Source organism: Osmerus mordax, chromosome 9 (genome assembly GCF_038355195.1).
Source record: "Osmerus mordax isolate fOsmMor3 chromosome 9, fOsmMor3.pri, whole genome shotgun sequence".
In the NCBI taxonomy this organism is placed as follows: domain Eukaryota; kingdom Metazoa; phylum Chordata; class Actinopteri; order Osmeriformes; family Osmeridae; genus Osmerus; species Osmerus mordax.
Window position 1 is genome coordinate 2,620,577 of NC_090058.1, and position 27,806 is coordinate 2,648,382.

At 50.1% G+C, this 27,806-nt stretch overlaps 3 protein-coding genes across 4 annotated transcripts in view; 2 read left to right on the forward strand and 1 right to left on the reverse strand.

Moving 5' to 3' along the window:
• The window catches only part of LOC136949041 (BTB/POZ domain-containing protein 7-like), a 2,723-nt gene extending 303 nt beyond the window's left edge, over window positions 1-2,420 (forward strand). Inside the window, 6 exon segments of the mRNA XM_067243242.1 lie at window positions 7-181; window positions 497-675; window positions 862-1,083; window positions 1,085-1,273; window positions 1,589-1,752; window positions 1,754-2,420. Coding sequence (XP_067099343.1) covers window positions 7-181; window positions 497-675; window positions 862-1,083; window positions 1,085-1,273; window positions 1,589-1,752; window positions 1,754-2,372 — 1,548 coding nt within the window. The 3' untranslated portion in view covers window positions 2,373-2,420.
• Window positions 2,421-5,109: 2,689 nt separating this feature from the next.
• Window positions 5,110-10,566, reverse strand: LOC136949209 (putative E3 ubiquitin-protein ligase UBR7). 2 transcript variants are annotated; one of them, XM_067243437.1, is made up of 12 exons: window positions 10,479-10,566; window positions 10,177-10,301; window positions 9,820-9,953; window positions 9,626-9,686; window positions 9,440-9,535; window positions 9,250-9,303; window positions 8,892-8,997; window positions 8,586-8,752; window positions 7,253-7,480; window positions 6,256-6,412; window positions 6,064-6,125; window positions 5,110-5,608 (listed from the first exon to the last, which is right to left on the reverse strand). In XM_067243437.1, exons 2-12 carry the CDS (start codon window positions 10,297-10,299, stop codon window positions 5,480-5,482), a joined length of 1,317 nt encoding a protein of 438 aa, XP_067099538.1. In that variant the 5' UTR covers window positions 10,300-10,301; window positions 10,479-10,566; the 3' UTR covers window positions 5,110-5,479. The 2 variants fall into 2 exon arrangements, with proteins under 2 accessions (XP_067099538.1, XP_067099539.1); XM_067243438.1 differs by having other exon boundaries at window positions 5,110-5,618.
• Window positions 10,567-11,373: 807 nt separating this feature from the next.
• itpk1b (inositol-tetrakisphosphate 1-kinase b) overlaps window positions 11,374-27,806 on the forward strand; it is a 33,702-nt gene continuing 17,269 nt past the window's right edge. Inside the window, exons 1-3 of the mRNA XM_067243358.1 lie at window positions 11,374-11,626; window positions 12,218-12,399; window positions 17,214-17,238. Coding sequence (XP_067099459.1) covers window positions 12,305-12,399; window positions 17,214-17,238 — 120 coding nt within the window. The 5' untranslated portion in view covers window positions 11,374-11,626; window positions 12,218-12,304. The remainder of the gene's footprint in view (window positions 11,627-12,217; window positions 12,400-17,213; window positions 17,239-27,806) is intronic.

Sequence of the window (27,806 nt, forward strand, 5' to 3'; positions counted from 1 at the left end):
GATGAGATGATGGTGGAGCAGACCGACCTTGTGCGCCTGCGTCTGGTCCGCATGTCCAACGTCCCCGACACCCTTTACATGGTCAACAACGCCGTGCCCCAGTGCTGTCACATGATCAACCACCAGCCAGCGGCTGCCAACCAGAGCACAGCGCCTTCCGTGGTGGCCAATGAGATTCCAGGTTAGAGAAGCTTTTAAGGATGTACTTGGTCGTCGTGCTTGGTGGTGAGGTATGATTTAGAGTGATGGTGTCAGAGATGAGCTTACCTTAGTGATATTTAGTCATTTAGCAGACGCTCTTATCCAGAGCGACTTACAGTAAGTACAGGGACATTCCCCGAGGCAAGTAGGGTGAAGTGCCTTGTCCAAGGACACAACGTCATTTGGCACGGCCGGGAATCGAACTGGCAACCTTCTGATTACTAGCCCGACTCCCTCACCGCTCAGCCACCTGACTCCCTGTGAACATGTGTGTGTGTGTGTGTGTGTCTCTCAGTGCCCGGGCTTGCGGTGGTGAAGGAGATGGTGCGCAGGCTGCAGGAGCTGAGGCACACGGAGCAGGTGCAGCGGGCGTACGCCCTCAACTGCGGCGAGGGCGCCACCGTCAGCTACGAGCTGCAGCTCCGCGTGCTGCGGGAGTTCGGCCTGGCGGACGGAGCCACAGAGCTGCTGCAGGTGAGCGCAGAGCGAGGCGCAGGAGAGGCGCAGGCGAGGCGCAGGGCAAGGCGCAGCATGTCGTGATGATGGCTGTCCTGAATACCAACGACTTAGAACATTCGCCAGCCTCTTTCCCCAGACAAAACAACCGTGGTTGAAGGTTGGTGAGAGAGACTTGGTGTTTATTTGTGTTTCTGTCCTCAGAATCCCTACAAGTTCTTCCAGAAGAGCGATTCGGTGATGAGAGGCCCGGGGCCAGCTCTGCGCCAGGTGGGTCGTTGCCGGGTCAACAGTAGCCCGGCGATGGACAGCATGTTCACAGACCTGGAGGGGCTGTCAGGTTTCCACCCTCCCCTGCCTCCCCCTCCTCCCCCCTACCACCCCCCTGCCACCCCCAGCCACGCTCAGCTGAAGGGGGCCTGGAGGGCCGCGGGTTCCCATGCCAACCCCGACCCGCTCCTTCTCCTACCCCTGCACCCGCACCCTGCTCCAGCGCCACGCTCCCAGCCAGCTGAGCAGCCCTGACTACCCCTCCTCATCCAGACCCCCTCCGCCCCCTCCGCCCGACTGCACCACCCCCCAGGCCATGGGCCGGTCCCTGCTCGCAGACCAGCAGGTGAGGGATCATCCGGCAGGAATCTGTGTCTTTTATGTTTTCGTTTTAATCCTGTAGGTCAGGGGTCTCCGACCTTGTTCCTGGAGAGATACCTTCATGTCGATTTGAGCTCTGAACGAACCCGGTTTAACAGGGTTAGAAAGCTGGTTATTAGAATCAGGTGTGCTGGATTAGGGTTGGAGCAAAAACGTACAGGAAGGTAGCTTTCCAGGAGCAGGGCTGGAGACCCTCGCTGTAGTTCAGAGTTGTGTTTAGTGTACATCTGGATCGACATGTGTCTGAGTCTGTGTTTGTGTCTGTGTCTGTGTGGGGTAGATGAGCGTGGAGCCTGTGATGAGAGAGTTCATGCCGGACATCGCCCGGGGGGTTTCGGTCCTGACCCTCAGGGAGCAGCACAAGGCCGAAAGGGTGGACAGCGAGGATTCCACTCCCATGACCCCCTCGGCCCCCCACCCATCCCTGGGGCAGTGCCCCTCCTCCCCGCCACAGGGACATTCACGGCCCCTCCTGTAAGAGACACGCCCCGGACCCCAAACCTGAGGCCCAGGGGGACTACCCCGACCACTACAACTTCTCCTGTGGACCCCCCACCCCAACCTCCACCCCCACCCCCACCTCCGGCCACCCCCCACCCTACTACGCCAGGCCTGACCTCTACAGCCACAGCTGCAACCCCTCCAGCACCCTCCCACCCTCCTACCTGTCTGACGGCCAGCCCCCCGGCCACGCCCAGGGACGGCCAGCCCCCGACCCCCTGAGGCTGGACCTGCTGGGGCTGCCCCCCCCACCACAGGACGCGGCCCAGGCTAACCCTCCAGGGACCCTCCCCAGGGAGGGGGACACGCCCAGGGGACGAGCCAACGAAACGGACCTGACCCGCGGGCTGGGGCACTTTCGGAGCTCCCCCAGTGGGAACCTGGAGGGGTATGAAGAGAGGCCCTCCTCCCACAGGGAAGCCCCAGAAGAGAGGCTGGTGGCTGGGGAGACGTCAGGAGCAGGGCCCCTGCAGCCCCAGAGCGACGGTGTCAGCGAGGAGGCAGGCAGAGACCGCCGGGCACCCAGCAAGCCTGAGTACCCTTACAAAAAGTCGGCACTTTAACCCCGGCATGGACCATGTGGGCTGAGTTATGAAAAAGGGAACAGTGAGGGGGGGGGGGGGGGGGGGGGGGGGGAGATGACCCCTCTAAAACACAGCAGAGCGCTCATTGTGTGAGCGTGTGAGAGAGTGTGTTTGTGGAGAGAGAAAGAGAAGACACACAGAGTGAAGGGATTGCAGGCAATTTGCTATTAGTGTGTGTGTGTGTGTGTGTGTGTGTGTGTGTATCCCAGTACTCTATATATCCTGGTCACAGTAGCTGGAGGTCTGTAGGTTGGTGAAGGAACAATGGCACTAGTGTTGCTTCTGCCTGTTTGTTTGGATTTATACAGCTGAAGCTAGCCTCAGTCATGCAGGCTGGGAGTGATAAATCATGGACATGTCTGTGTTCTTTTCCCTGCTCCCGGCCCTCTCTCCTGGCTGACATGCTAAACTGGAGCAGCGATAAGTAGCAAAACCGAGAATGGCCGGCAGGAAGTTGGTTGAAACAGGAAGTAGGTCAGTTGAGGTCATTGTTGTTGTGTGGATGCTGCTGTTGTCTTTGGAGTCATTGTGTTCAGCCCCATCCAGGTGCTTTTTACAGAGGTGCATGGAGAGGGGAGGGGGGGGGGGGTGGTAGGTGGGTGGGTGGGGTAAGTGAGCGTTATGGGGGTTTACAACCGAGGTACAAGGAGAAGATAAGGGTGCCATGGCAACTGGCGACAGTGCTGTGATAGAGCTCGCTAGGGAGTGTTAATACATTACATTTACATTTAGTCATTTAGCAGACGCTCTTATCCAGAGCGACTTACAGTAAGTACAGGGACATTCTCCCGAGGCAAGTAGGGTGAAGTGCCTTGCCCAAGGACACAATGTCATTTTTTTGGCACGGCTGGGGAATCGAACTGGCAACCTTCAGATTACTAGCCCGCTTCCCTCACCGCTCAGCCACCTGACTCACTAATAATTCAACAGAACAGGTGTGTGAGAGGTATGTCAAAGTATGCGGTTTTGTACGAACAGGAAACGTAACAATTTTAGTTCTGTACTCTCAGTATCCCAGCATGCTCAGGTCTTGCAATGGCAAACTGTCTCTGAGGAGGTCGCCCAGACACTGAACACAAAGCGCAGTGGATACAAATGCTGGAAACCTCCGTGGTATTTAAGGCCTTAAATCAACCATGAAGTCATCAGCGTTTTTACCTAAACATCCTCTCACCCCTGTGACTCACGCCTCTGGACTGGGTCTCAAAGTACGTTTGGGCCCCATGTTTTTGGCCTCTACCACACCACCCTTTGGTGGACATTGGAACTGCATGGGCGGTCTGCAGATGTTCTGTAAGGCAGAAGGTGCTCTACAGACACCAAAGGGAACTATGAATGAGATCAGTCTGCTCCATGTGATTATTACATGTGGTGGACAACATTGCACTACAGAAACAACTCGTTGTTTGAGGTAGAAGTGGCTCCCTTGATTTCAGAAGTAAATTAGATTTGAGCTTCCAGAACAACTACATTAATCCTGCCAAGCTGAGTGGCTTCTGCCAAATTGGTTTTATCCCTGCAAACATTGTGAGTTGTGTGTATACATTCGAGAATCAACTCAAATGTATTGGTACAGCCCTTTTGACAAGCAAAGTCACAGAAGGCTTCACATTCTCCCATAGAACTGCCCCTCGACCAACCTAAACCCTCAAGGAAGACAAGGAAAAACTCCCAGAAAAAAACTCAATAGAGAAAAAATTTCAGAAATCTTGAGGAGCAACTCAGTGAGGGATGCCCTCCCCCAGAGACGGTTGGTGACACTGAGAGGTGCAGAACACAGGCTAAACATAGTCCCACATCAAGATGAGTCTAACACATTTGATATGAACGTGTCATTGTACGTGTGTATTGTCACATTGAGGAGACGGAATGTATTGTAAACTGTGTGACCCGGTATCAGGTTTCTGTCTTCTTATTTCTTTTGTTTGGTTGTCTGTTTATTTTTGTAGTGTTGTTAATTATTGTAGTTGACATGGCGGAATATCATAACTGTGGAGAAATATTTTTTTCCTTCATCAAACCTTAATACTTTAAAGTAGCACCGCAAAAGATCTGTTCATGTTCTCTCTGCTTCGCGGTTACAAAATCACCAGGCAGAAAACCCTTGTTTCCATCCAGTTTCCATCATTGGAAAACGCTGAACTTTAGTCTCCTGCCCATGTTCATGTTCAACAGTCATTTTATTTTCCAGGACAGTGTTCCCATTAATAAAAATTCCTCCACATCCTCCTCTTGCTCTGTGCTGTAGAGAAGCGAGTGCCTTTCCCTGCCACTGGCCAGGCTTGTATTTAAGTGATGTTATGCAAGCATTTTCCTACCAGCCTACCTGTTTGCATCAAATACTCAATAGCTAGTTCCTTCTGTGTATATATTTTTTAATGTTTAGAAACCTTTGAAATTGAACAATCTAGAAATCTGTGGTGGTTTATGACCGACCAGGCACACTGTGCATGGGTAGTGTTGTGTTCTACTCAAACCCTTTTGCAGATTCAGCTGCCAAGTGGTTAGTTTATCTGGTTTTATTTTTCTACTGTTACCTCAAAAGGTGCACAGGTTTTGAACTTTGGCATCTATAAAATAAACAGCTTAAAAATTCAGGCATTTCTTATGTCTCGTTTTCATTAGCTTACTATGCTTACTGAATAGGTAAATTATTTAGTAGCATGCAAGATGGTTTATACTGTAAAAGGTGGTGTAAAAAATGTTCATACTGTTTTCATTTATTCAGATTCACACACAAAACTATGGCCAACAAATTAGTATAAAAGCAGAAAACTGAATCCTGTTAGAACAAGAGGACTGTATATTACCATGCAAGAAAGAGCAGCATTAAACTTCACATTCACAGAAATGAACACATTTCTAAATCGACAAAAGCACTTAGAAAACATCTTTGAAACTTTTGTCAGAGAACATCCATACAGCCGTGCATCTCTCTTCAGACCACTGCTTTTTATATCTTTCGGTTTGAGGACATTTAATGCTTATTGGAGACATCTAAACCCATTATAACATGGATAAGCATTGATATACGTGTCCTAAATCTGAGCTTTTATTCAAAAGGAAAAAGGTGTTAGTTGGTTGTTCTAGCAGCGTATCAGCAGGTGGGCTACAACAGCGTCCTGAAGGACATCAGGTGCAGTGATGCTGCCCTCCACTGGTCCTGCGCCTCTTCCTGGCCTGCAGCTCCTCAAAGAACTGCTGGATGGCTTCAGCTGTGACCACCTGCCAGGAGGGAGGCAGAGCGGGGGCATGAGGGGGGACGGGAGGGAGGCAGAGCGGGGGCATGAGGGGGGACGGGAGGGAGGCAGAGCGGGGGCATGAGGGGGGACGGGAGGGAGGCAGAGCGGGGGCATGAGGGGGGACGGGAGGGAGGCAGAGCGGGGGCATGAGGGGGGACGGGGGACGGGACAGAGCTGCTAGCTTCATTACATTTTACATTTAGTCATTTAGCAGACGCTCTTATCCAGAGCGACTTACAGTAAGTACAGGGATATTCCCCCGAGGCAAGTAGGGTGAAGTGCCTTGCCCAAGGACACAACGTCAGTTGACATAACCGGGAATCGAACTGGCAACCTTCGGATTACTAGCCCGACTCCCTCACCGCTCAGCCAACTGACTCCCACACCCAGCTTCATCACATCTGCTTCGCCCACGACCTGAACCTCACCTTTCCTTCACTGGCAAACTGCTGCAGGAACTCAGTCAGTTCCGTCTTCAGGTCATTGAAATCTGGAAGAAGGAAAACAAGCCTTTTTTTTATTTTTATGGATTTCACTCCTGAATATTCAGGCTAGTCTGATTGTCCCTGAGCTGAGTGTCCCATGTCCCGTGTCAGGATGAACCCAGGCCCCGTCCTCACGGTAAATCATCTCTAGCTGCTGGATGTGGTCCAGGGAACTCAGGCATGACGTCAGTAGGTCTTCGCCAAACGGCTCCATCCTTCCTTTGTTCTCATAGGCCAGGAGGGTGTCCGTCTCGTCCAATAGGAACTGCACTCCGGCCTGGACATACGCCCTCTGAGCAGCAGCACAGGAGCACACTCAGTGGTCACACTCCAGGACAAGGGGAGCAGATTTATCCAACCCTCTTATTGAAAGTGTTGAACCTGCTTCGCGGTCATTGTTGTGCACATGACAATAAATGACTTAACATGAACCACTTTTGGGTAACAAATCTGTCCCCAGACCCTTTAAAAATTATACAGTTAGGTCCATAAGTATTTGGACATTGACACAATTTTCATCATTTTGGCTCTGTATACCACCACAATGGATTTGAAATGAAACAATCAAGATGTGCTTTAAGTGCAGACTTTCAGCTTTAATTTCAGGGTATTTACATCCAAATCAGGTGAACGGTGTAGGAATTACAATAAATGTTATATGTGGCCCCCCCCTTTTTAAGGGACCAAAAATAATTGGACAAACTAACATAATCATAAATCTAATTGTCACTTTTAATAACAACCTATTCCCCTGCCCCAGGAGGGAGAGTTAGCAGCATGGAAGTCTCAGCCTGCCTGAGGGGAACAGGTGTGGGGCGAGTCTCACCTTACAGGTGATGCAGGTGTGGGGCGAGTCTCACCTTACAGGTGATGCAGGTGTGGGGTGAGTCTCACCTTACAGGTGATGCAGGTGTGGGGCGAGTCTCACCTTACAGGTGATGCAGGTGTGGGGTGAGTCTCACCTTACAGGTGATGCAGGTGTGGGGTGAGTCTCACCTTACAGGTGATGCAGGTGTGGGGTGAGTCTCACCTTACAGGTGATGCAGGTGTGGGGTGAGTCTCACCTTACAAGTGATGCAGGTGTGGGGTGAGTCTCACCTTACAGGTGATGCAGGTGTGGGGTGAGTCTCACCTTACAAGTGATGCAGGTGCAGAGATGTGAACGCCAGTGATATGGCCAGAACACGGCTCCCTCCCTGCTCCTCTCCAGGGCCCCGCCTTCCAGGGCCCCGCCTTCCAGGGCCCCGCCCTGCAGCTCCTTCAGCCTGCAGGCCACAGGCCTGGCCTGGCCCTTCCCCGGGCTGCCGGACATCTCCTGACGGCTTCGCTTGCATGAGGCGTTTCCGTTCTCGTCCTCCCTCTGGGATCAAACGCGACAGCAGGAGAAGTTTACAGCCTCCTGACAGGGCTGAGGGACTGTGAGCAGGGGAGGGACGGGGAGCAGGGAGGGACGGGGAGCAGGGCTGAGGGACGGGGAGCAGGGCTGAGGGACGGGGAGCAGGGCTGAGGGACGGGGAGCAGGGCTGAGGGACGGGGAGCAGGGCTGAGGGACGGGGAGCAGGGCTGGGGAGCAGGGCTGAGGGACTGAGCAGGGATGGGGAGCAGGGCTGAGGGACTGAGCAGGGCTGAGGGACGGGGAGCAGGGCTGAGGGACGGGGAGCAGGGCTGAGGGACGGGGAGCAGGGCTGAGGGACGGGGAGCAGGGCTGAGGGACGGGGAGCAGGGCTGGGGAGCAGGGCTGAGGGACTGAGCAGGGATGGGGAGCAGGGCTGAGGGACTGAGCAGGGCTGAGGGACGGGGAGCAGGGCGGGGGAGCAGGGCTGAGGGACTGAGCAGGGCTGAGGGACGGGGAGCAGGGCTGAGGGACTGAGCAGGGATGGGGAGCAGGGCTGAGGGACTGAGCAGGGATGGGGAGCAGGGCTGAGGGAATGAGCAGGGATGGGGAGCAGGGCTGAGGGAATGAGCAGGGACGGGGAGCAGGGCTGAGGGACGGGGAGCAGGGCTGAGGGACGGGGAGCAGGGCTGAGGAATGGGGAGCAGGGCTGAGGGAATGAGCAGGGATGGGGAGCAGGGCTGAGGGACTGTGAGTCCGGCATAACGATTCAAAGGCCTTGTTCTACAATCGTAAACATGCGTGACACTATGGAGGGGTCAACACAGTCCTGCTGTGAAGCCTGTCCAAGAAAATCACTGGAGCCGAGGGATCAGTGTCCTATGGATAATTACTCCTCTAATTTTCCAGGAGAGAACTGCATGATGGGAGCTGAAGTCCAATACAGCCTACTACATCCATTACCATCTGGCGCCATCTAGTGTTCAGCCAACTGATAGGGCATGGTTAATCACTCAATTGCTAAACAACTGTCGTGATGGCAGCTATGTGCATAGACTTCAGCACTGAATGCGTATCATACCCTGGGAAATACTTAATAAAAATCATCTGACCACATGAACATCTCACTTACTAATTTCTCCTGCTTCTGACAGGCAGGCTTGGAAGACGCCCCCTCTCCTCCTTTGCACCTCTTCTCCTTCTGGTCGCTACTGTCCACCACATCCACATCCTCCTCCACCTCCTCCTTCTCTTCCACCTCCTCCACATCCACCTCCTGACAGGGGCTTACAGTGATCACTGGGAGAAGAACATCACACAGTGGTGAAGCGTGGCATACCAAGTCACCGAATTCTGCCGCTGCAGTAAACAAGGAAGAGTAAGAAAAAAAGTGATTTCATGTAGAAAGGTGGGGAGGGTGAATGAGAGAATGACTGACCTGCGAGGTGTGCGGCGTAGGTCCACAGGAAGGGAGCTCTGTTCATGCAGGGTTCACACACCATCTCCTGCAGCTCCTCCGAGTCCTCCACTGTGGAGCCCAGGTGCTGTACACCACAGAAGAAGAACCACCACAGAAGAAGAATCACCACAGAAGAAGAATCACCACAGACTGGTTAAGATCCGTAAGATATTTGTATTTTTATATTATCATACAAAGATTATGAGATAAGATGATCATAAATGGATTATTGTCAACAGCTTCTTTTTGGTGGATTGTCAATGGACCATCCCAATAGTTGAGCAGTAAAGAAACAAGCATGCTAGACATTCACAATGTTGTTGTTATGGTGACATACCCTGGAATGGAACCAATCCTCACAGATGATGCACTGAATCATCTCCTCATCTACCTGGCAGAGACACGGAAAGTAAGAAGTGAGTCTTCTGCCATGCAGAAACTTCAAACCTCAAATCAATACCAATGTGTCATTACAAGGCTGAAGGATGTGACTGTGGTATGAAGCTGGACTTCAGGTCAGTCACTACCTGGTCATCTGTATCTGGATACGGTCGGTCACAGAAGCAATACAAGCCATGGAAGTTGTGATTGTACTGGTTTTTTATATTTTGTCCGTCTTTGTTCTGTGAGGAAAAATCACGACGACAATAAATGTCAGTACATGTGTCATATGTTAATTAAAACCTGACTGATTGCAAAATTCTTACACTTACAGGAATCAGCTTGCACCGAAACTCGCCAAACTTGTTATTTCCACAATCGCAGCGGAAGTTCCTGAAATTAATAATGAGACCACCAACTGTTAACTGCTGTGAAAACATTTGTTAGTCTGTCACAGTAAAGGAGGAGCAAAAGCAACCGCAGATATTTCTCACTCCATAGATAATTCTCTCTATATTATGATTACCTTTTGGTGTAGAGCTCAAAGATGTCGTGGCCATCATGACATTTGTTGGTACAAGCAAGGCAAAGACCTGCCGGTTCTTCTCCCCTCGGTGTACAAGTGTTGCATGCAAACACAGCTTGTCTCTTCACATAGCCCTGCATTGAATCACAGACGCAAAAGTTGGTCAGAACCATCAATCATGTGCAAGGCTATATCTAAATTACACAGTTACTGTGAAACAATAGCGTAAAGTGAAAGGACGGATGTGTAATAGAGAAACTGACTTTAGTGATGACTTTGTGGCACAATAAAACAATTAAATTCCGTCTACCTGAGAATGTGAAGGGGACACTGGACATGCAGGTTACTCTTTGTTACCTGGGGATATGAGCATTTCTCAGGGTCGCTGCCCGCCAACACCGACATAGCTTCTCGCAGTTCGTCATCCTCCAGAATGTCGTTCAGTGACAGGGTAGCCTCACTGTCTTCGTTAACCGCCATTCCTGAGACAGAATAAACAACAAAACGTGAAACCGTCTCTTCCGGCGGGACAAAGCTTTCCAGGCCACGTTCAGGAAGTATTGAAACCTTCCAGAAGCTAAGGTTACGGAGCCTACGCTACGCCCCTGTATTTGTTTGTACCCAAATATGTCCCATTTCAACGCTGTGGTGACCTTTACCTTGCAAGCTGATAAGAGACTTGGAGGACGGAGTCGACCGGTTAACCGGGCAGAGCGTTGCTGTATAACTAGCTTTGCTTGAGAGCTTGAGAGCTCCTACGAACACGGCCAATGAAGCACAACTGTGACGTCGAGTAGCCCGCCAACCTTTGTGATGTAAATAGGACGGCATCATGAATGCCAGTAGTGGCCCTCCAAACCTTAGAAGAGCCATAGTATTTAATTTGTGTATAGGATGAAAAAAATAAAAAATAGCCATATATGAGCAGACTGCTTAATTTTATAACTATTTTTCAAGTCGTTTTGTTTTGTAAACTGTGAGTTAATTGGAAAAGTATTGTTGTACCATATAATAACCATTTCAGCTGTAGCCTCTGGCTAGCTGGGTAAGGCCACCTGCTTGTATATGGATTGTATATCAATAAATAACTCTACTCCAAATCCCCTGGAGAGCTGGGCACCCATGTAAGAGGGGTGGTGCAAACGGCAGGGGTACCAGGATGTACCTACCATGCTAAACTGACTTCAAAGCATGGTTTTGACTGTGACACAACACTCTACTGTCAGATAATTACCAGAAGATGGCGCATGTGTAGCATTCCATATTGACATTAATTCGCCAGCTGCCTTCATTGGACTAAATCTTTGCTGAACAGAAGCTTGGAGCAAACTTCGTTAATTATTAAAACATATTGTGCTGTTTTTTTTTTTTTTGCTTTCTCTTCCATGTTGACCAAAAACATAACTTCACAGGATGAAAATGATTTTATTGCTGCCATCTAGAGGAATTCGTGAGCTTGTTACTCTAAAAGCTGACGTGCGCTCTTCTTTCATGGCTAGTGCCCTGCCTTCCTATCGTCACTCAGTGTGACAAGCTAGCCAGTGCTACGGTGTGCGGTTGTGAGTGTAGGATGCACTCACTACGGTTACTTCTCTGATGAGCACGAGACATCGGAGGTTAGGTTAATGCGCGTTCGTGAAAATACCAGAGTGTTGGGTACCGCTATTGCAGCTGTTTTAATCATCAACTGTGTTACTTCTGAAAAATAAATAATTACCCGCTAGCCGAATGGACAACTATCAAGTCAGCTAGCCTGGTTGCTATCCTGAAGAGGACAACGAAATTCAAGAAGGAAATGTGTTAACTGGTAAATATAGCTAGCCATGCAGTTTACTAACGACGTTAACCAGTACAGCTGTCAATATATTAATGACTGATACAAGGATAAAAAAATGTATTCAATTTCGTTTTTAAGCCAGTTTTTAGTCTGTGGCGCATCTGTTCCCAGCTAGCAAGAAAGCTAGCCTAATGTGTATTGGGGAGCAACCCTTGCTTACCGTGGGTAACTCATGCCACTGCCAGAAAGCTTGCCCTTTCGTTCTGTCTCGTAACTGCTCTTGACAATACTTATCATCATCGCCTAAGGTTGTTTTATACGCATATATGTTCCGCTGACAGTCGTATGACAGGCAGAAGATTTTTGATGGCTGGGGTATAATTTTTACAATATGAAAGCTGAAGGTGTGCTGACTGCGTCCACGGACAGCAATTTAAGGGGTCCCCACCGGTTCAGCAACTTGTCTTGTCATATCGAAACTGTTTGTGTACTTACATTTTCACAGTGTGCTGACTGTTAAGCGAGGCAATCAAAATATACTTCAAATATACAGTATATCAAAGGCAGTACAGCAGTTGGCTAACTATTTGGGACTTTGCTTGTGATCCCTCCCTCTGCTAGGAGAGTGAGACAACGGTTTCCTGTTTTCGCCCGAGTCCAGGTTGAATCCACAGTCACATCTGGATTGAGAGCACGAGCGACGTGGAGATGCAGACGTTTATGAAAGGCAAGAGAGTGGGCTATTGGCTCAGCGAGAAAAAGACTAAGAAGCTGAATTTTCAGGCGTTCGCCGACATGTGCAGGTGAGTGAAATTCCACTACACGACACCTCAAAATCTAACAATTTAATGTGGCTATGCTCACCCCAAGTCATCAGCCAAAATGGAATGACCGACATCGCACTCACACAGTAGAAATACGTGTTTGTTGAATCAACAACAGTTTTGAGTCGACATTATTACAAACGAAGAGTTCTCATCTCATGCTAGTGTGTTTTGTACGTAGTTAAAGCCACAGAGTTTCTAGACTTAGGATCTCTCTACCTTGTCTCTGTGATATTGAAAGCTGGCTTTGGAAGGAGTTAATTGGACTGGGATGTCCGTATGTGATGCAACAGAATCTAACCATTTGAGAGGGGTGCAGTAGGTTTGTGTGTGGGGGCAGTGTGTGTTCTGCAGCCTTAGGTGCTTCTTAGCTAACATTGGTGTGCGCTTGATGTAAAACCGAGCAACTTTAATTACGAATTTTGTAATCAGGAGACTTATTGTGTTTGTGTGTTAGCAATGAGAGGTAGACAATGTCCTGTCTTATTTTGTGCGTTCCTTTGTGCTTTTCTGTATCTCTCTCCTGTAGAGTCGATGATTATATAATGTCTGGTAAAGTGGGCCAGAGATTGCTTAGGGTTTCCTTAGCAGCGAGGCTGTATGAGAACCCTGTCGGCTGATGTATCTTGTATCAACAAGCCATGGTGGCCTGTACGGTGCTGTTAACCAACCGGCTTGTACGATCTTCTCAATCCCATCGGAATCATCTAGAACGGAAAAAAAGTCAACACTGACAGTCCCAGATGACAGCGGCAGAAATAGGTTGTTGTGATAAATGTGAGATAATAGTCACTCTCTCTTCGCTGAGGCTCTCTGTCTGGACGGAGCATTATTGTTTTCAGTGCCTTGTTCCAGATGATGGGGGATTGTCACCACTGATGAGGGATTTTCACCTTGCCAATGGGGTTGTTGACTCACAAAGCAACCTGATTGAGCCAGCGCAGATTACCATGTAATCCACAAAACATTTTTAATCTCTTCATAACTCTCCAACCAAATTGCTCCCCACTTGCAGAGCTGCCCAGTGGGATATAGAGGGGGTGGGGCAAGGAAGGGCAAGGGTTATTTTTGTGGTTGAGTTGTCCTGTGTGTGTGTGTGTGTGTATGGATGAGGCTTACTGTGTGGGTCATATTGTTGTTTGTCTCACACAGGGCCTCATACAGGCCTACTCTCAGTTGAACCTACTTATTTCTCGGAAAACCCCAGGCTCAAAGGTTAGATTGTGTGAAAGGAAAGTATCCATAATTCTATCGAGGAACAGGATCATAAGGGAGTGTTTTGTCTCTGGTGTTCTGTCTGCTGTTCAACCTCCCTGCTTTCTCTCCAGCGCTCTACAGCTTGGTTGTTCTGTCATCCCTCACTCACTTCTCCTTTTCTCAGACCGATTTCCCCAAATTCCCTTCCACTGTACCGCTCAAACAAAAGGTCAAGAGGAAGAGAGTACCTAATAATGAACAAGGGGGGAAAAACAGCCAAGTCACCGATACCTAGGGAGTCAGGTGGCTGAGCGGTGAGGAAGTCGGGCTAGTAATCCGAAGGTTGCCAGTTCGATTCCCGGTCATGCCAACTGACGTTGTGTCCTTGGGCAAGGCACTTCACCCTACTTGCCTCAGGGGGAATGTCCCTGTATTTACTGTAAGTCGCTCTGGATAAGAGCGTCTGCTAAATGACTAAATGTAAATGTAAAACAGCCAAGTCACCGATACCTCTCATACAATGGCTCGACCAGCTTCACAAGCCACGCTGTCGTCTTGGACCAGCCATCACTGGGAACCACGTAGCTGTAGAGAACTGAGGCATCTCTGCGCTACTTCTGTTGTGACATCGGTATTATAAACTTGGCTCTCCAGAACTGGTGTTACACATGAATCGCTGGCTCCTTGCTCGAGACCATGAACCGCATGTCGTGGTTTAGACATTAACAAGATAGGCTCACTGCTCACTACCTCACGGCATTGGTAGTTGGATATTAAACATCGTAGGCTAGATTATTAACACTCTTGAGCGCGTTTGTGGCGCTGTTTGACGAGCTGAACTGCTGTGCTCTGCCCCCTTGAGTGGCCCAGAATGGATTTGGCTCTGTCCTGCACAGCTGGTGCGTGTATGTACGTACGTGTGTGCAGTGTTTCCCCTACCATTATATTAGGGGGGCGCCCCGCCACCCCAACGGCACCCCCCACCCCCCCCTGGAAGGTCAAGTTAATAAAATAAAATACAAATATATAGCACCCGATCACAAAATAAGTAATTTAAGGTTACCTTTCCTATAAAACAGGTCTATAGCTTGCTCTTTTATTAAACAAACTAAATGGCCTTATGTTATTTATCTTATTTACACGACGGCATGTCATTTCTGTCTCTACAAGCTGTAAACCTAGGGGAAACACTGTGTGTGTGTGTGTGTGTAAGTGTGTGTGTTTGTGTGTCCCTATTCATGGCACGGCATGGCACTGCCCCACCTTGGGATCTAGAAGACTTGTTTACCTTCTTGGGGAACACGATGTTGGTCTGCACCCCCTGTCTGTGGGTCCTGTGGACTCAACAGAGCTGTTGTTACTTCCTCCTGACTCGCACGGCTAGGACACCCACACAGCAAAGATACTTCACACACACTCGCCTCTCTCCAGATCTCTCCACCTTGTTCCTGGCCAACGTTAAGACGGCACAGTGTGTTGTTTAGTAATGCCCCGTATCTAGGTGTCTCTGGATAGTACATAACCCTCTGCTTCACCCGCCTATCTGCCTCACCCGCCTCTGCCTCACCCGCCTCTCTGCTTCACCTGCCTCACCCGCCTCTTCCTCACCCGCCTCTCTGCCTCACCTGCCTCACCCGCCTCTGCCTCACCTGTCTCTCTGCCTCACCTGACGCTCTCTGCCTCACCCGCCTCTTCCTCACCCGCCTCTCTGCTTCACCTGCCTCTCTGCCTCACCCGCGTCTTCCTCACCCGCCTCGCTGCTTCACCGTGTGCGGACTGCCACAATACGAGAGCAGGAGACAATCTCCATATCTGAGCTGGGGTGAAACCAAAGGCCCTATTCACAGCACATGAAACGGACCAGCTGCGGTATTAAATATCCACATTGTTGTAACGCAGTGAATGGCTGCAGTGCCGTTACCATGGGACTGTGGCCTTGCAGCCACAGGGCTATAGGGCTTGCTGGGGCGGTGTCCTTTTTGTTTCTGCGAAAGTCAATGAAAAGATGTTATGTTGTTTTAGGACTGTGTCTCAGGGCTGGCGGTTCATGTTCTGTGTTTGTCCTTGCATAAATTAAACAAAGGGCCACCAGTGTATCAGTTTCCAATCCCCCTGTTATACAACCTCTCCTGAATAGTACATCTAGACAGGGCGAGGGGTCCTTCAACACCCTGACATCCAGACAGACTTTAGATTAGGAGATCGGGGGGGGGGGGGGGGGGGGGGTGGATCTGTCACGTCTGCAATCCCCAACTCTGTAAAACATGCCATCTCCCTTCCAGTTGGTGTTTTGGCCCAGGCTTCTGCGAGCTTGGTGGAAGGAGGAATATGTGATCCAGGCTGGGTCTCTCCAGGCCCTGGCAGGTTGAGGCATGCCTCCCAGACCCAGAGCTCTGCCTAGACAGTTTTCCAGAGAAGAGGAGAGCCACACCTCCAAAATACAGCCCTCCTCATTCATTCTTTCAACCTTGTCAGCCCAATCTGTTTTTACCCAACTGAAATGGCCTTTGACCTACATATGTCTGTTGTTTTAACCGCTTCGTAGCCAAAGTATTGAGTACAGCAGCTGTACCGTCTTAGGGTTCAGCTCTGGGCTCCTTTTGTTTTGGATACTTTTGTTTGGGGTTCTTGAACACAAACCGAGGAAGCTTTGAGATGGCCGGGTCCATTATCTGTTGACGGCGCGAGCTTGGGAGCATTGTGGTTTACTACGTTAGAGCAGCTGGAAATCTCCTACACAAATGCCACAGAGGACTCGGCTCTTGGAGTGGGCTGCTGGTTGCCAAGCAACCCTTTTTTTTTTTTTTTTTTTTTTTTTTTTTAAACCCTATGCAACAACAACAAGAAATCCCATGCGCTGTCTTTTGAAAAGTAAGACATTCCTCAGATATCACTTTGGCCGAGTCTCTCACAGGGTAAGCTTGGTCTGCCATTACTGAATTCTCTTTTCTTGAATGCTCGTTTTTTCTAAAATTCCCAAGGTGGGGTAGTATATTGCGCTGTGAGAAAGATGGAACATTACATTACATTTACATTTATTCATTTAGCAGACGCTTTTATCCAAAGCGACTTCCAAGAGAGAGCTTTACAAAGTGCATAGGTCACTGATCATAACAACCAGATAGCCACAAAACATTGCGAGTAGCCAAAACATGAAGCACACATTGTGAACAACCAAAGTAAGTGCCAAAGGGAAGAACCATAAGAGCATGTAGTTAAACAAGTTACAATTAAACAACATGAACTGCTATAAGTGCAAGTGTACCTGTGGAAAAAAAAAAAGACAAGCAACAATAATAAAAAACAATATATCACAGTGAGGAACAACATGAATTAAAATCATTGTACACACAGAAAAACGTTCTATCTTTGTTGTCCTTGCCAGCTATCAACCGGTCTGACCTTTCAAACTGACATGACCTTTGTGAATGTACTGTATCAATGTACTGTCAAATTCCTCTGGTGAGCGGCAGCCATTTTGGTTTCACTACTGACAAGTTTGGCCTTAGCGCATCTAGGTTTTAGCATTCATTAAGCTGTGGTTTTCCAGAGAATGGATGCGTTTTCATTGTTTTTGTCTCTTTTCTCTCTTTCAGGAAAAGGGGGATCGAGGTGGTCCAGGTGAGTCAATCCTATGATTTGAACGCACTCATTCAAAGTTTTGTTTTGGGGGAAAAAAAGAAAGACAAAGATTTTAGTGCCAGCGGAAGAGCAAGATGTTAGAACGTGATGGATGATAATCCCTTTTCCCTCGTCCGCCTGGCCTCCCCTTCCTCTCTCCATTCATCCAGTCAGACTGGACCAGCTCTGCATGCCCTCCCCCACCCCCTCCATATTTATCTCCAGGCAGAGAGAGAGACTGTCTATTTAGAGGTCAGGCTTTGTTGACACTCCCTATTCCCAGATATTTCACAGATATTCTACTGTAAACTCCGAGGTATCGAGTGGGGAACACATGTCCTCTGTACCCGCTAGATGGCTTACTCACAAAGAGACATGCCAGGCCCCTGCATGTCTGTAAGCACCACCAATCACAGGCCCCTGCATGTCTGTAAGAACCACCAATCACAGGCCCCTGCACGTCTGTAAGCACCACCAATCACAGGCCCCTGCATGTCTGTAAGCACCACCAATCACAGGCTTCCTGTGGAATCTGAAGAAGAAGAAACATTTATTTGTCATGTAGTAGTCACACACACACGCAGAAGTGTCCACCAGTTTTCCTCAGCTGTCTGTCCTCCCTGCTGTCTGTCCTCCGTGCTGTCTGTCCTCCCTGCTGTCTGTCCTCACAGCTGTCTGTCCTCCCTGCTGTCTGTCCTCCGTGCTGTCTGTCCTCACAGCTGTCTGTCCTCACAGCTGTCTGTCCTCCCTGCTGTCTGTCCTCCCTGCTGTCTGTCCTCCCAGCTGTCTGTCCTCACAGCTGTCTGTCCTCCCTGCTGTCTGTCCTCCGTGCTGTCTGTCCTCCCTGCTGTCTGTCCTCACAGCTGTCTGTCCTCACAGCTGTCTGTCCTCCGTGCTGTCTGTCCTCCCTGCTGTCTGTCCTCCCAGCTGTCTGTCCTCCCTGCTGTCTGTCCTCACAGCTGTCTGTCCTCACAGCTGTCTGTCCTCCGTGCTGGTCCTAAATCTCGCCTCATGCCTGTCCATTTGGCAGACGCTTTTATCAAAGTCTGGTACAGAGGGGGATTTGAACCTACGACCTCTTGTTCTGTAGTCAAAAGCTCTAACCAGCCACTGAGAGAAATCTATATATATATATATATATATCTCCTGTATGTCACGTCTGCGATGCTTCTGAACAGGGTCACAGATCGTCACATAGCTCAAGCACTCTCACACATCGTAAACCACAGTGTTTTCTGTGGAGGAAGAAGAAGTTGTGGGCTTCAAAAAAAGTTATCCCTTCACTGCTTCTCCTTCAGAGCTCTTTTTCTATGCAGTCTTTTGTGCTCTTTCAAATGCCTTTTTTTTCCTGGAGATACCTCCAGCACACACACACACACACACACACACACACACACACGCATGTCCTGGGACTAGCCCCAGAGTGAGGAGGGCTTTGTTTCTGAGGACACACTCAGCCTTCCGATTGGCACCCACACCCTGTTCCCAGCCTTGTCCTCCCCACACACACACACACACACACGCACACACACACACACACACGCACACACGCAATTTGGTCTACCTCTGTCCTCATGCAGAAGGCCACAACCCCCTGAGCATTTTTGGGTGGGGGTGGAGGGTGGACTGGGCTGTCAGTGCCAATTGAGGGGCTACAATACAGAAGGACACCTGCAGTGTTTGTTTTGAATGTGCTGCCTCGGGAAACTGTCTGGAAGGTGAGCCCGGTGCCATGCAGTTGCCCCTGTGGCACCACCACCCCCACTGGGCAGACAATGGCAGCCATTGTCATGCCCTGATGTGGTTATATAAGTCCATGTATAAAGCTGTCAAGCCCTCTTTAAATGAAGGAAAGACATGTTGTGTCCAAGGGAGAGGAAATGGAGTGACCAGGATTGAGGGAGAGGGAAATGGAGTGACCAGGATTGAGGGAGAGGGAAATGGAGTGACCAGGATTGAGGGAGAGGGAAATGGAGTGACCAGGATTGAGGGAGAGGGAAATGGAGTGACCAGGATTGAGGGAGAGGGAAATGGAGTGACCAGGATTGAGGGAGAGGGAAATGGAGTGACCAGGATTGAGGGAGAGGGAAATGGAGTGACCAGGATTGAGGGAGAGGGAAATGGAGTGACCAGGATTGAGGGAGAGGGAAATGGAGTGACCAGGATTGAGGGAGAGGGAAATGGAGTGACCAGGATTGAGGGAGAGGGAAATGGAGTGACCAGGATTGAGGGAGAGGGAAATGGAGTGACCAGGATTGAGGGAGAGGGAAATGGAGTGACCAGGATTGAGGGAGAGGGAAATGGAGTGACCAGGATTGAGGGAGAGGGAAATGGAGTGACCAGGATTGAGGGAGAGGGAAATGTCGAGGGTGGGGGGTTACCACTTAGGCTGGGTCCTGGGTTCGAATCCGGCCTGCGACCTTTTCTGCATGTCTTCCCCTCACTCTGTCCTTGCCTTTCCTGTCACACTTCACTTACAAACTGTCCAATAAAGTATTGAAAAATGCCCAAAAGGGTTTGTCATAAAAATGAAAATAAAAACATAGAAAAGGGGTTCTTCTACAGGACAGTGGTCACTCTTCCTCTACAGCTGGGTCTCACTAGGTTTTAAATGTGAGGTAGAAGGTTAGATCTCAACAAGGTTAAGTCTACACTCATGTCCTGTCTGCCCCAGATAGACTTCAGACACTCAGCCTTCACTTGCGTCCTACACATCTGTTAACGAGGCAACCTTGCAGATAACAGCACAGCGCTGTTTCCTGAGATTGATGCCTCGCTGGTGAAAAAGCTCTGCTATCAGGGGGTCATATCAGAGATGTGGAAATGAGAAGAGGATGTTATTTTTTTTGACTCTCAGCAAAATGAAAAGGAAAAAAAAAATCCCCACCCCCCTAATCAATTTTGTCCGAATGCTGTTTCTGTCTTTTCCAAAACCCATAAAAATCTGCTGAAACTTTTTGGCATCACATGCCGCCTATTAAGTAGAAAATAAATGACGAGAAAATAATGAATGAATTGAGATTTCGTAAACATTAACTTCTTTGCGTGGGTCAAATGAACTGTACCCTCTGGCCAATGTTCAGTAATGTCCAGTGTTTATGACGCGAGGGCCAAAGGTTTGCATCCTCCGAAGGCCTTGCCTGTTATTCTGACATCACCCAGTCTTAAGAGACCTATGCTAATTCAGGCATCCCTTGGGGAACTTTTCATATTTCCAGTTTTAGTGTGGGAAAATGCCCTTCATAAAAACAAGGTTGAGGACATTCTGGATGGGCAAGTTCTCTTTCGAATTCCTTCATCAGAGTCTTGATCCGTAAAATTATTTTTTTCATTTCTTTCTCCTCTGTGCATTCACTCTCTGCCATTATGCTCATTTTCTCCTTCCAAGCATCTTCTCTAAGCTCACTGATATCGACCTCCTTTACCCCAGGCTTGTGGTTTTGAGCACGGGCCAGATCTCCATACATCAGCCTGTCTGTACCACAGCACTGATGACATTAGCCCATCAGCCTGTTTGGGGGAAGCCAGTGTTCTCTCCCAGCAAGTGGAGCCCATCAAGGCAAATGGCCCATAACTTGCTGCTGTTCAGAGAAAGTTATTGAGTTACGGGCTTTATCATACGTTGAGTGCTGGGGAATTTAAAGTTCATTTCCTGGTTGTTACTATATCTCTCCCACTGATTGGTTCTGTTGAAGGTCACAGAGTTCAGGTCCAGAGCTCCATGTTTACCCTTCAGCTTGTCCCGAGTGCTGGCTTGCCCAGGGCAGCTTTGCCATCTTATTGAATACTCTCTGGATGTTGAATGGAAACATTATTCAAGACAGACTTCCAAGCTTACAGATTTCAAGGTTTCCTATCTTGATTATTGCTGTTACTGTCCTCACAGCAAAGTATGTTTAAAGACTCGGTTCTAAAACTTTCCACGACTCAAATATATATAAATAGCTGTGTGTGGGTGTGTATATATATATATAAAAAACATTCTCTGCACATTTTCCAAAGGTATAAAGGAATTTCCATGTAGAATTGTAATCTTTTTATTTAGTAATTAATATTACTTGAAGGCACCAGTCTTTGTTGTACAAAATGCACACTTAAGACCCTTTGTTTACCAATATGATTCATGCATAATGAGATAGGTAGCTTGTCTTATCCATATTTAATAAGCAAAACACATGAACATTGTATTACATCAGTTCAGAGAGGATGAGTTAACTGTGTTCCATCTTCTAGGTGTCTCCTCTCCACTAGCTCCTAATGGCTTTTAGTTCAGTTGCTCACAATTTCATCTTCATAAAAAAAAAAAAAATATTGTGGGGAATCTAATTATAATGTTCTGATTGTGCTAAGTGAGAGAGATTAAATCTACAGTATCTATATCTATGCTGGGAAGATTCTTCTGTGTCTGTCTCTCTGTCTGTCTGAGCTGATATGACCCTGCCCTACCCTTCCATCAGCCCTCCCCAGGGGCTGACTAGGAGGAGAGCGTGTGTGGAAGTTAGCGTGAGAGGAGGTAGCAACAGACTCTCAGATGACGGAGCAGCACAACATACCTCTCTCTTCCTCCCCCCCACTCTCTCCCTCCCTCTCTTGCTCTCTCTCTCTTCCTCCCCCCCACTCTCTCCCTCCCTCTCTTGCTCTCTCTCTCTTCCTCCCTCCCTCCCTCCCTCCCAGGCTTGAGAGGTGGTCACTGGGGCATAGTCTCAGCAGCTGTCGTCCTCGCTCCACCCTCCTGCTCATCCTCGTTCCACCCTCGCTTATCCCCCCCCCCCCTCCTCGCTCCACCCTCCTGCTCATCTGAACACAGACGTGTATTCAGCCTCACAAAGCCCTGTCTGGGTTAGAGACGCTCTGTTGTGATCGGCCGTGCGATGCAGCTACCCTGGAGCCAGTTCTCCCAGTGTCGACGTACCGAGGGGAGCAGCTCTGAGTCTAATTACCCCGCAGGCTCCAGGGAGGAGACTGAGGAACTGGCTTAATTAGATCCCAACTTGGCCCTCAACTCCAGGTGGTGGGAGTCAGGCTGATATGCCTATTTGCTTCCTCCCCCTGGTGCCCCTGTATGTGCGCCCCGGTCAGGCTGGGTGTCAGATGCCAGGATGCATCCTGTATGAATCATTCATCACAAAGTCTGTCTGCACTTGCTGTCTCTGTCTGGACAGCCTGCCGGGACTGGCGGCCCGGGAGGGGGGGCCTGGGAGGGGGGGCCTGGGAGGGGGGGCCTGGGAGGGGGGGCCTGGGAGGGGGGGCCTGGGAGGGCGGCCTGGGAGGGGGGGCCCGGGAGGGGGGGCCTGGGAGGGGGGCATGCCAGGTGAGGCTGCAGGGCGGATGTAGTTCATGGTGTTTCACGGCGCATCTAGGAGTCAGGTGGCTGAGCAGTGAGTGAGTCGGGCTAGTAATCTGAAGGTTGCCAGTTCGATTCCCAGCTGTGCAAAATGACGTTGTGTCCTTGGGCAAGGCACTTCACCCTACTTGCTTCGGGGGGAATGTCCCTGTACTTACTGTAAATCGCTCTGGATAAGAGCGTCTGCTAAATGACTAAATGTAAATGTAAATCTACCACGATGACACATCTCAAAGGAACCCAGCGCTGTTTCTGTTTCTGGGACAGCTTTTTGTGTGTTTTTTTAAGGTCTGAGATGGAACTTTGTTCGTGAGACTGTAGGGACTGTGAGCACGTTGTTGGGTGATCAGATTCAGCTCACGAGGATCTCCCCAGGGGGCGTCAGTCATCATGTCCCTCAGCAGAGCAAGCTGTTGCCCCTGACCCCTGTTCTCCCTGCAGGACCCCTGTTTTCCCTGCACGACTCTGGGTTCGCCATCACTGTGGCCCTCTAGCACCACCACTAGCGGTTCCCTCGGGGACCTCAAAAGACGTCACTCGCCCCTAGTCCTGGCCCCAGCCCCAGCTCTAGGCCAGACTCCAGCCCCAGATCCAGAACTCTAATGCTCAAACTCTACATCTAACTGAGTGTGATAATGTTGTTTTTAGATTTTAAATCTATTCTTTTTTGCTTTTCTTATACATATACATGTCTTGGGACTGTATATGACACATTATTTTAAGAAATCCTATGAAGTGACATTTTCTTACCACACTGGCAGACAAATGGACTTGCGTTAAGCATTAGCAAGCTCATAACTAATAATGTTGCTCTTAAATTCGATAGGGCATTTTTGCAGTGTATCTAGCTACCCAGGCCTTTCTACTTATAGCATCCAAGCGTAGCGTCAACGACAGCCCAGCTGTGGAGCCACACAGGTGTGTGTTAACGCCGGGGCAGAGTCACCCTGGTTGCGGGTTGTGTGCTGTGACAGGCCAGGCCAGGCGTGGGCGGGTGTGATGAGGTCCTGGTGAGTGTTGACTCAGCAGGCTGCTGTTGAACTGGGATGCCAGGCTGTGGCCCTCTGTGTTGTATAAGCAGGAGATTAAGAGCCACGCCTCAGTGGTGCTCAGTCAGAAGCTCACTGCCCCACAGTCCTAGCCTCAGCCCCTAGCTCCAGGCCTAGCCTCAGCCCCTAGTTCCAGGCCTAGTCCTAGCCCCTAGCTCCAGGCCTAGCCTCAGCCCCTAGCTCCAGTCCTAGCCTCAGTCCCTAGCTCCAGGCCTAGTCCTAGCCCCAGCCCCTAGCTCCAGGCCTAGCCTCAGCCCCTAGCTCCAGGCCTAGCCTCAGCCCCTAGCTCCAGGCCTAGCCTCAGCCCCTAGCTCCAGGTCTAGCCTCAGCCCCTAGCTCCAGACCTAGTCCTAGCCCCAGCCCCTAGTCCCAGCCCCTAGCCCCAGCCCCTAGGTCTAGTCCTAGCCCCAGCCCCTAGCTCCAGGCCTAGCCTCAGCCTATAGCTCCAGGCCTAGCCTCAGCCCCTAGCTCCAGGCCTAGCCTCAGCCCCTAGCTCCAGACCTAGTCCTAGCCCCAGCCCTAGTCCTAGCCTCAGCCCTAGTCCTAGCCTCAGCCCCTAGCTCCAGGCCTAGCCCCAGCCCCTAGCTCCAGGCCTAGCCTCAGCCCTAGTCCTAGCCCCAGCCCCTAGGTCTAGTCCTAGCCCCAGCTGGGTGTATTACTGCCTGCTTGTCAGGGGGGCATCCCCAAGTGCGTTGACTGTGTTAAGGTCGCTATGTGTGTCATCTCACCTTCACAACCCAGTAGTGCTTCTCTTTAGCTGTGTGCCTATGACGTCATGCCTTCTGTGTGCGTGTGTGTCTACTGTGTGGGGTGTGACGGACATCACAGCAGGACATGCTGGCTCACAGGGCCTTTTACAATGTTATTCAACCCTGTTAAGCTGAACGCCTCTTAAAGGCAACTGGAGCGATGAGCGACTGGAGCTGAAAGGGGCAGAACAAGAGCTGGAGGAGAGGCTTTGAGTCAGAGGCTGCGGGGAGAGAGGCTGCGGGGAGAGAGGCTGCGGGGAGAGAGGCTGCGGGGAGAGAGGCTGCGGGGAGAGAGGCTGCGGGGAGAGAGGCTGCGGGGAGAGAGGCTGCGGGGAGAGAGGCTGCGGGGAGAGAGGCTGCGGGGAGAGAGGCTGCGGGGAGAGAGGCTGCGAGTCAGAGGCTGTGGGGATGGAGGCTGCGGGGAGAGAGGCTGCGGGGAGAGAGGCTGCGGGGAGAGAGGCTGCGGGGAGAGAGGCTGCGGGGAGAGAGGCTGCGGGGAGAGAGGCTGCGGGGAGAGAGGCTACGGGGAGAGAGGCTGCGGGCAGAGGCTGCGGGGAGAGAGGGGAAACAAAGGGACTGGCAGAGGGGACACAGAGGAAGAAGAAATCCAAGTAATTACAGCAGATAATGAGCTCCTAAACCCAACCCTGTTTTGACAGGAACACCCAAGCTTTGCCGTGTTTGGGAAAGACCAGCATACCTCTTGTGCATATCTGTCTGACATAGTTCAAGAGATCCAGATCTCATCCTAACAACCAAAGCAAATATTGACTGGACGGTTAACCGCCACTGACACAGATGAGAGATATTGGTTAAAAAGGCTTTTAACCTTGTTGAGATCACTTGTTCTTCCGGCCCTGCATCAAGTCTTATTCACACGTGAACTTCCATCTACAGTAGTTGGAAATGCCTTCAGCAGGGACAGACCAAGTGTACAGTAGAGGAATAGGTCACCTATACGTCACATATCTCAATCATTACCCAGACCAGCACGTACTGTACCACACCTTCAACCCTAAGAGAAGATTAACTTGTAAGGCCTCGACTCACTGGACAGACACTGCCCATGTCTAAACCACGCTGATGGTCAAGGTGTGTGTGCTGATGACGAGCATAGAAGGACTATGTAGCCTGAACATGGCTAACTCTTAGTAGCGCTTTGAAAAAGAGCATTTACTGGAGATGATTCCCTGTCTGATACGGCTAATGAATGTTGGTCGTCCAGACTAATGATTCTAATTACACTTTCCTGCTTCCAAAGAGCCTGTTTCACCTCCTGATTGGTGCACATCACACCTGCGGAACCCAATGTCACTGTAGTAAGACAGGACTAATTCTGCTTTATTGCTCTTGTTAAAGTAATCTAAGCTTTATTAAAAAGCCCTGCATATCGTGTAGCATGATGATGTTCCCTAATAAGCTCTGTGGTAATGTCATCCTGTGCTTGGTTAGAGATGAGGAAGAAGTGTGCTTGATGCTGATTGGTCCCTGCTATTATGCTGTGAGACAAAGCTGGCCTCAGTCTAGCTTGTTGTTTTTAGTTTATTTTTGTGCTGATCTCTGCGTCTCAGAATAGCCCCCCGACTGTCAGAAGGCCTTTCTTCAATTAAGAAATGGCTGGATGCTCGGCTGGAGACCAGCCTGCTGAGGGCTACACACACACACTCACAGACACACACACACACACAGGCCCAAACACTGCAAGTCTGAATCACAAACTGTGAGAAGAATCGAACACACTTATGAATGTACTCACACACACAGACACACACACACACACACAGTGGATCCATTCAGCCCTCATCACAATGGAGGCTTCTTGTCATGTACTCTAGCAAGAAGAGTCGCTATTGTGCCCCCCGAAGCTTGTCTCCGTTTATAACTGTGTGTGTGTGTGTGTCAGTCCCACTGTGGCCCCCTTAGCACCAGCCCAGACTGGAGAACTGTGCACGGCCAGCTACAGCTACCAAACCCCAGGGTGGAGATACATCAGCTACCAAACACCAGGGTGGAGATACGTCAGCTACCAAACCCCAGGGTGGAGATACATCAGCTACCAAACCCCAGGGTGGAGATACATCAGCTACCAAACACCAGGGTGGAGATACGTCAGATACCAAACCCCAGGGTGGAGATACGTCAGATACCAAACCCCAGGGTGGAGATACATCAGATACCAAACCCCAGGGTGGAGATACGTCAGCTACCAAACCCCAGGGTGGAGATACGTCAGCTACCAAACCCCAGGGTGGAGATACATCAGCTACCAAACACCAGGGTGGAGATACGTCAGATACCAAACCCCAGGGTGGAGATACGTCAGATACCAAACACCAGGGTGGAGATACGTCAGATACCAAACACCAGGGTGGAGATACGTCAGATACCAAACCCCAGGGTGGAGATACATCAGATACCAAACCCCAGGGTGGAGATACATCAGATACCAAACCCCAGGGTGGAGATACATCAGATACCAAACACCAGGGTGGAGATACATCAGATACCAAACACCAGGGTGGAGATACATCAGATACCAAACCCCAGGGTGGAGATACATCAGCTACCAAACCCCAGGGTGGAGATACGTCAGCTACCAAACCCCAGGGTGGAGATACATCAGCTACCAAACCCCAGGGTGGAGATACGTCAGCTACCAAACCCCAGGGTGGAGATACGTCAGCTACCAAACCCCAGGGTGGAGATACATCAGCTACCAAACACCAGGGTGGAGATACATCAGCTACCAAACCCCAGGGTGGAGATACATCAGCTACCAAACCCCAGGGTGGAGATACATCAGCTACCAAACCCCAGGGTGGAGATACGTCAGCTACCAAACCCCAGGGTGGAGATACGTCAGATACCAAACACCAGGGTGGAGATACATCAGATACCAAACACCAGGGTGGAGATACATCAGCTACCAAACCCCAGGGTGGAGATACGTCAGCTACCAAACCCCAGGGTGGAGATACGTCAGATACCAAACACCAGGGTGGAGATACGTCAGATACCAAACCCCAGGGTGGAGATACATCAGATACCAAACACCAGGGTGGAGATACGTCAGATACCAAACCCCAGGGTGGAGATACATCAGCTACCAAACCCCAGGGTGGAGATACGTCAGCTACCAAACCCCAGGGTGGAGATACGTCAGATACCAAACACCAGGGTGGAGATACGTCAGCTACCAAACCCCAGGGTGGAGATACGTCAGATACCAAACCCCAGGGTGGAGATACATCAGATACCAAACACCAGGGTGGAGATACATCAGATACCAAACCCCAGGGTGGAGATACATCAGCTACCAAACCCCAGGGTGGAGATACATCAGATACCAAACACCAGGGTGGAGATACGTCAGATACCAAACACCAGGGTGGAGATACATCAGCTACCAAACACCAGGGTGGAGAT

Coding starts and splice junctions, on each gene's coding strand:
- LOC136949209 (XM_067243437.1), bottom strand. CDS start 10,299: ATGGCGGTTAACGAAGACAGTGAGGCTACCCTGTCACTGAACGACATT. Junction 9,954..10,176: donor AGAAATGCTCATATCCCCAG/GTAACAAAGAGT, acceptor GATTCAATGCAG/GGCTATGTGAAGAGACAAGC. Junction 9,304..9,439: donor ATCCAGATACAGATGACCAG/GTAGTGACTGAC, acceptor TGTCTCTGCCAG/GTAGATGAGGAGATGATTCA.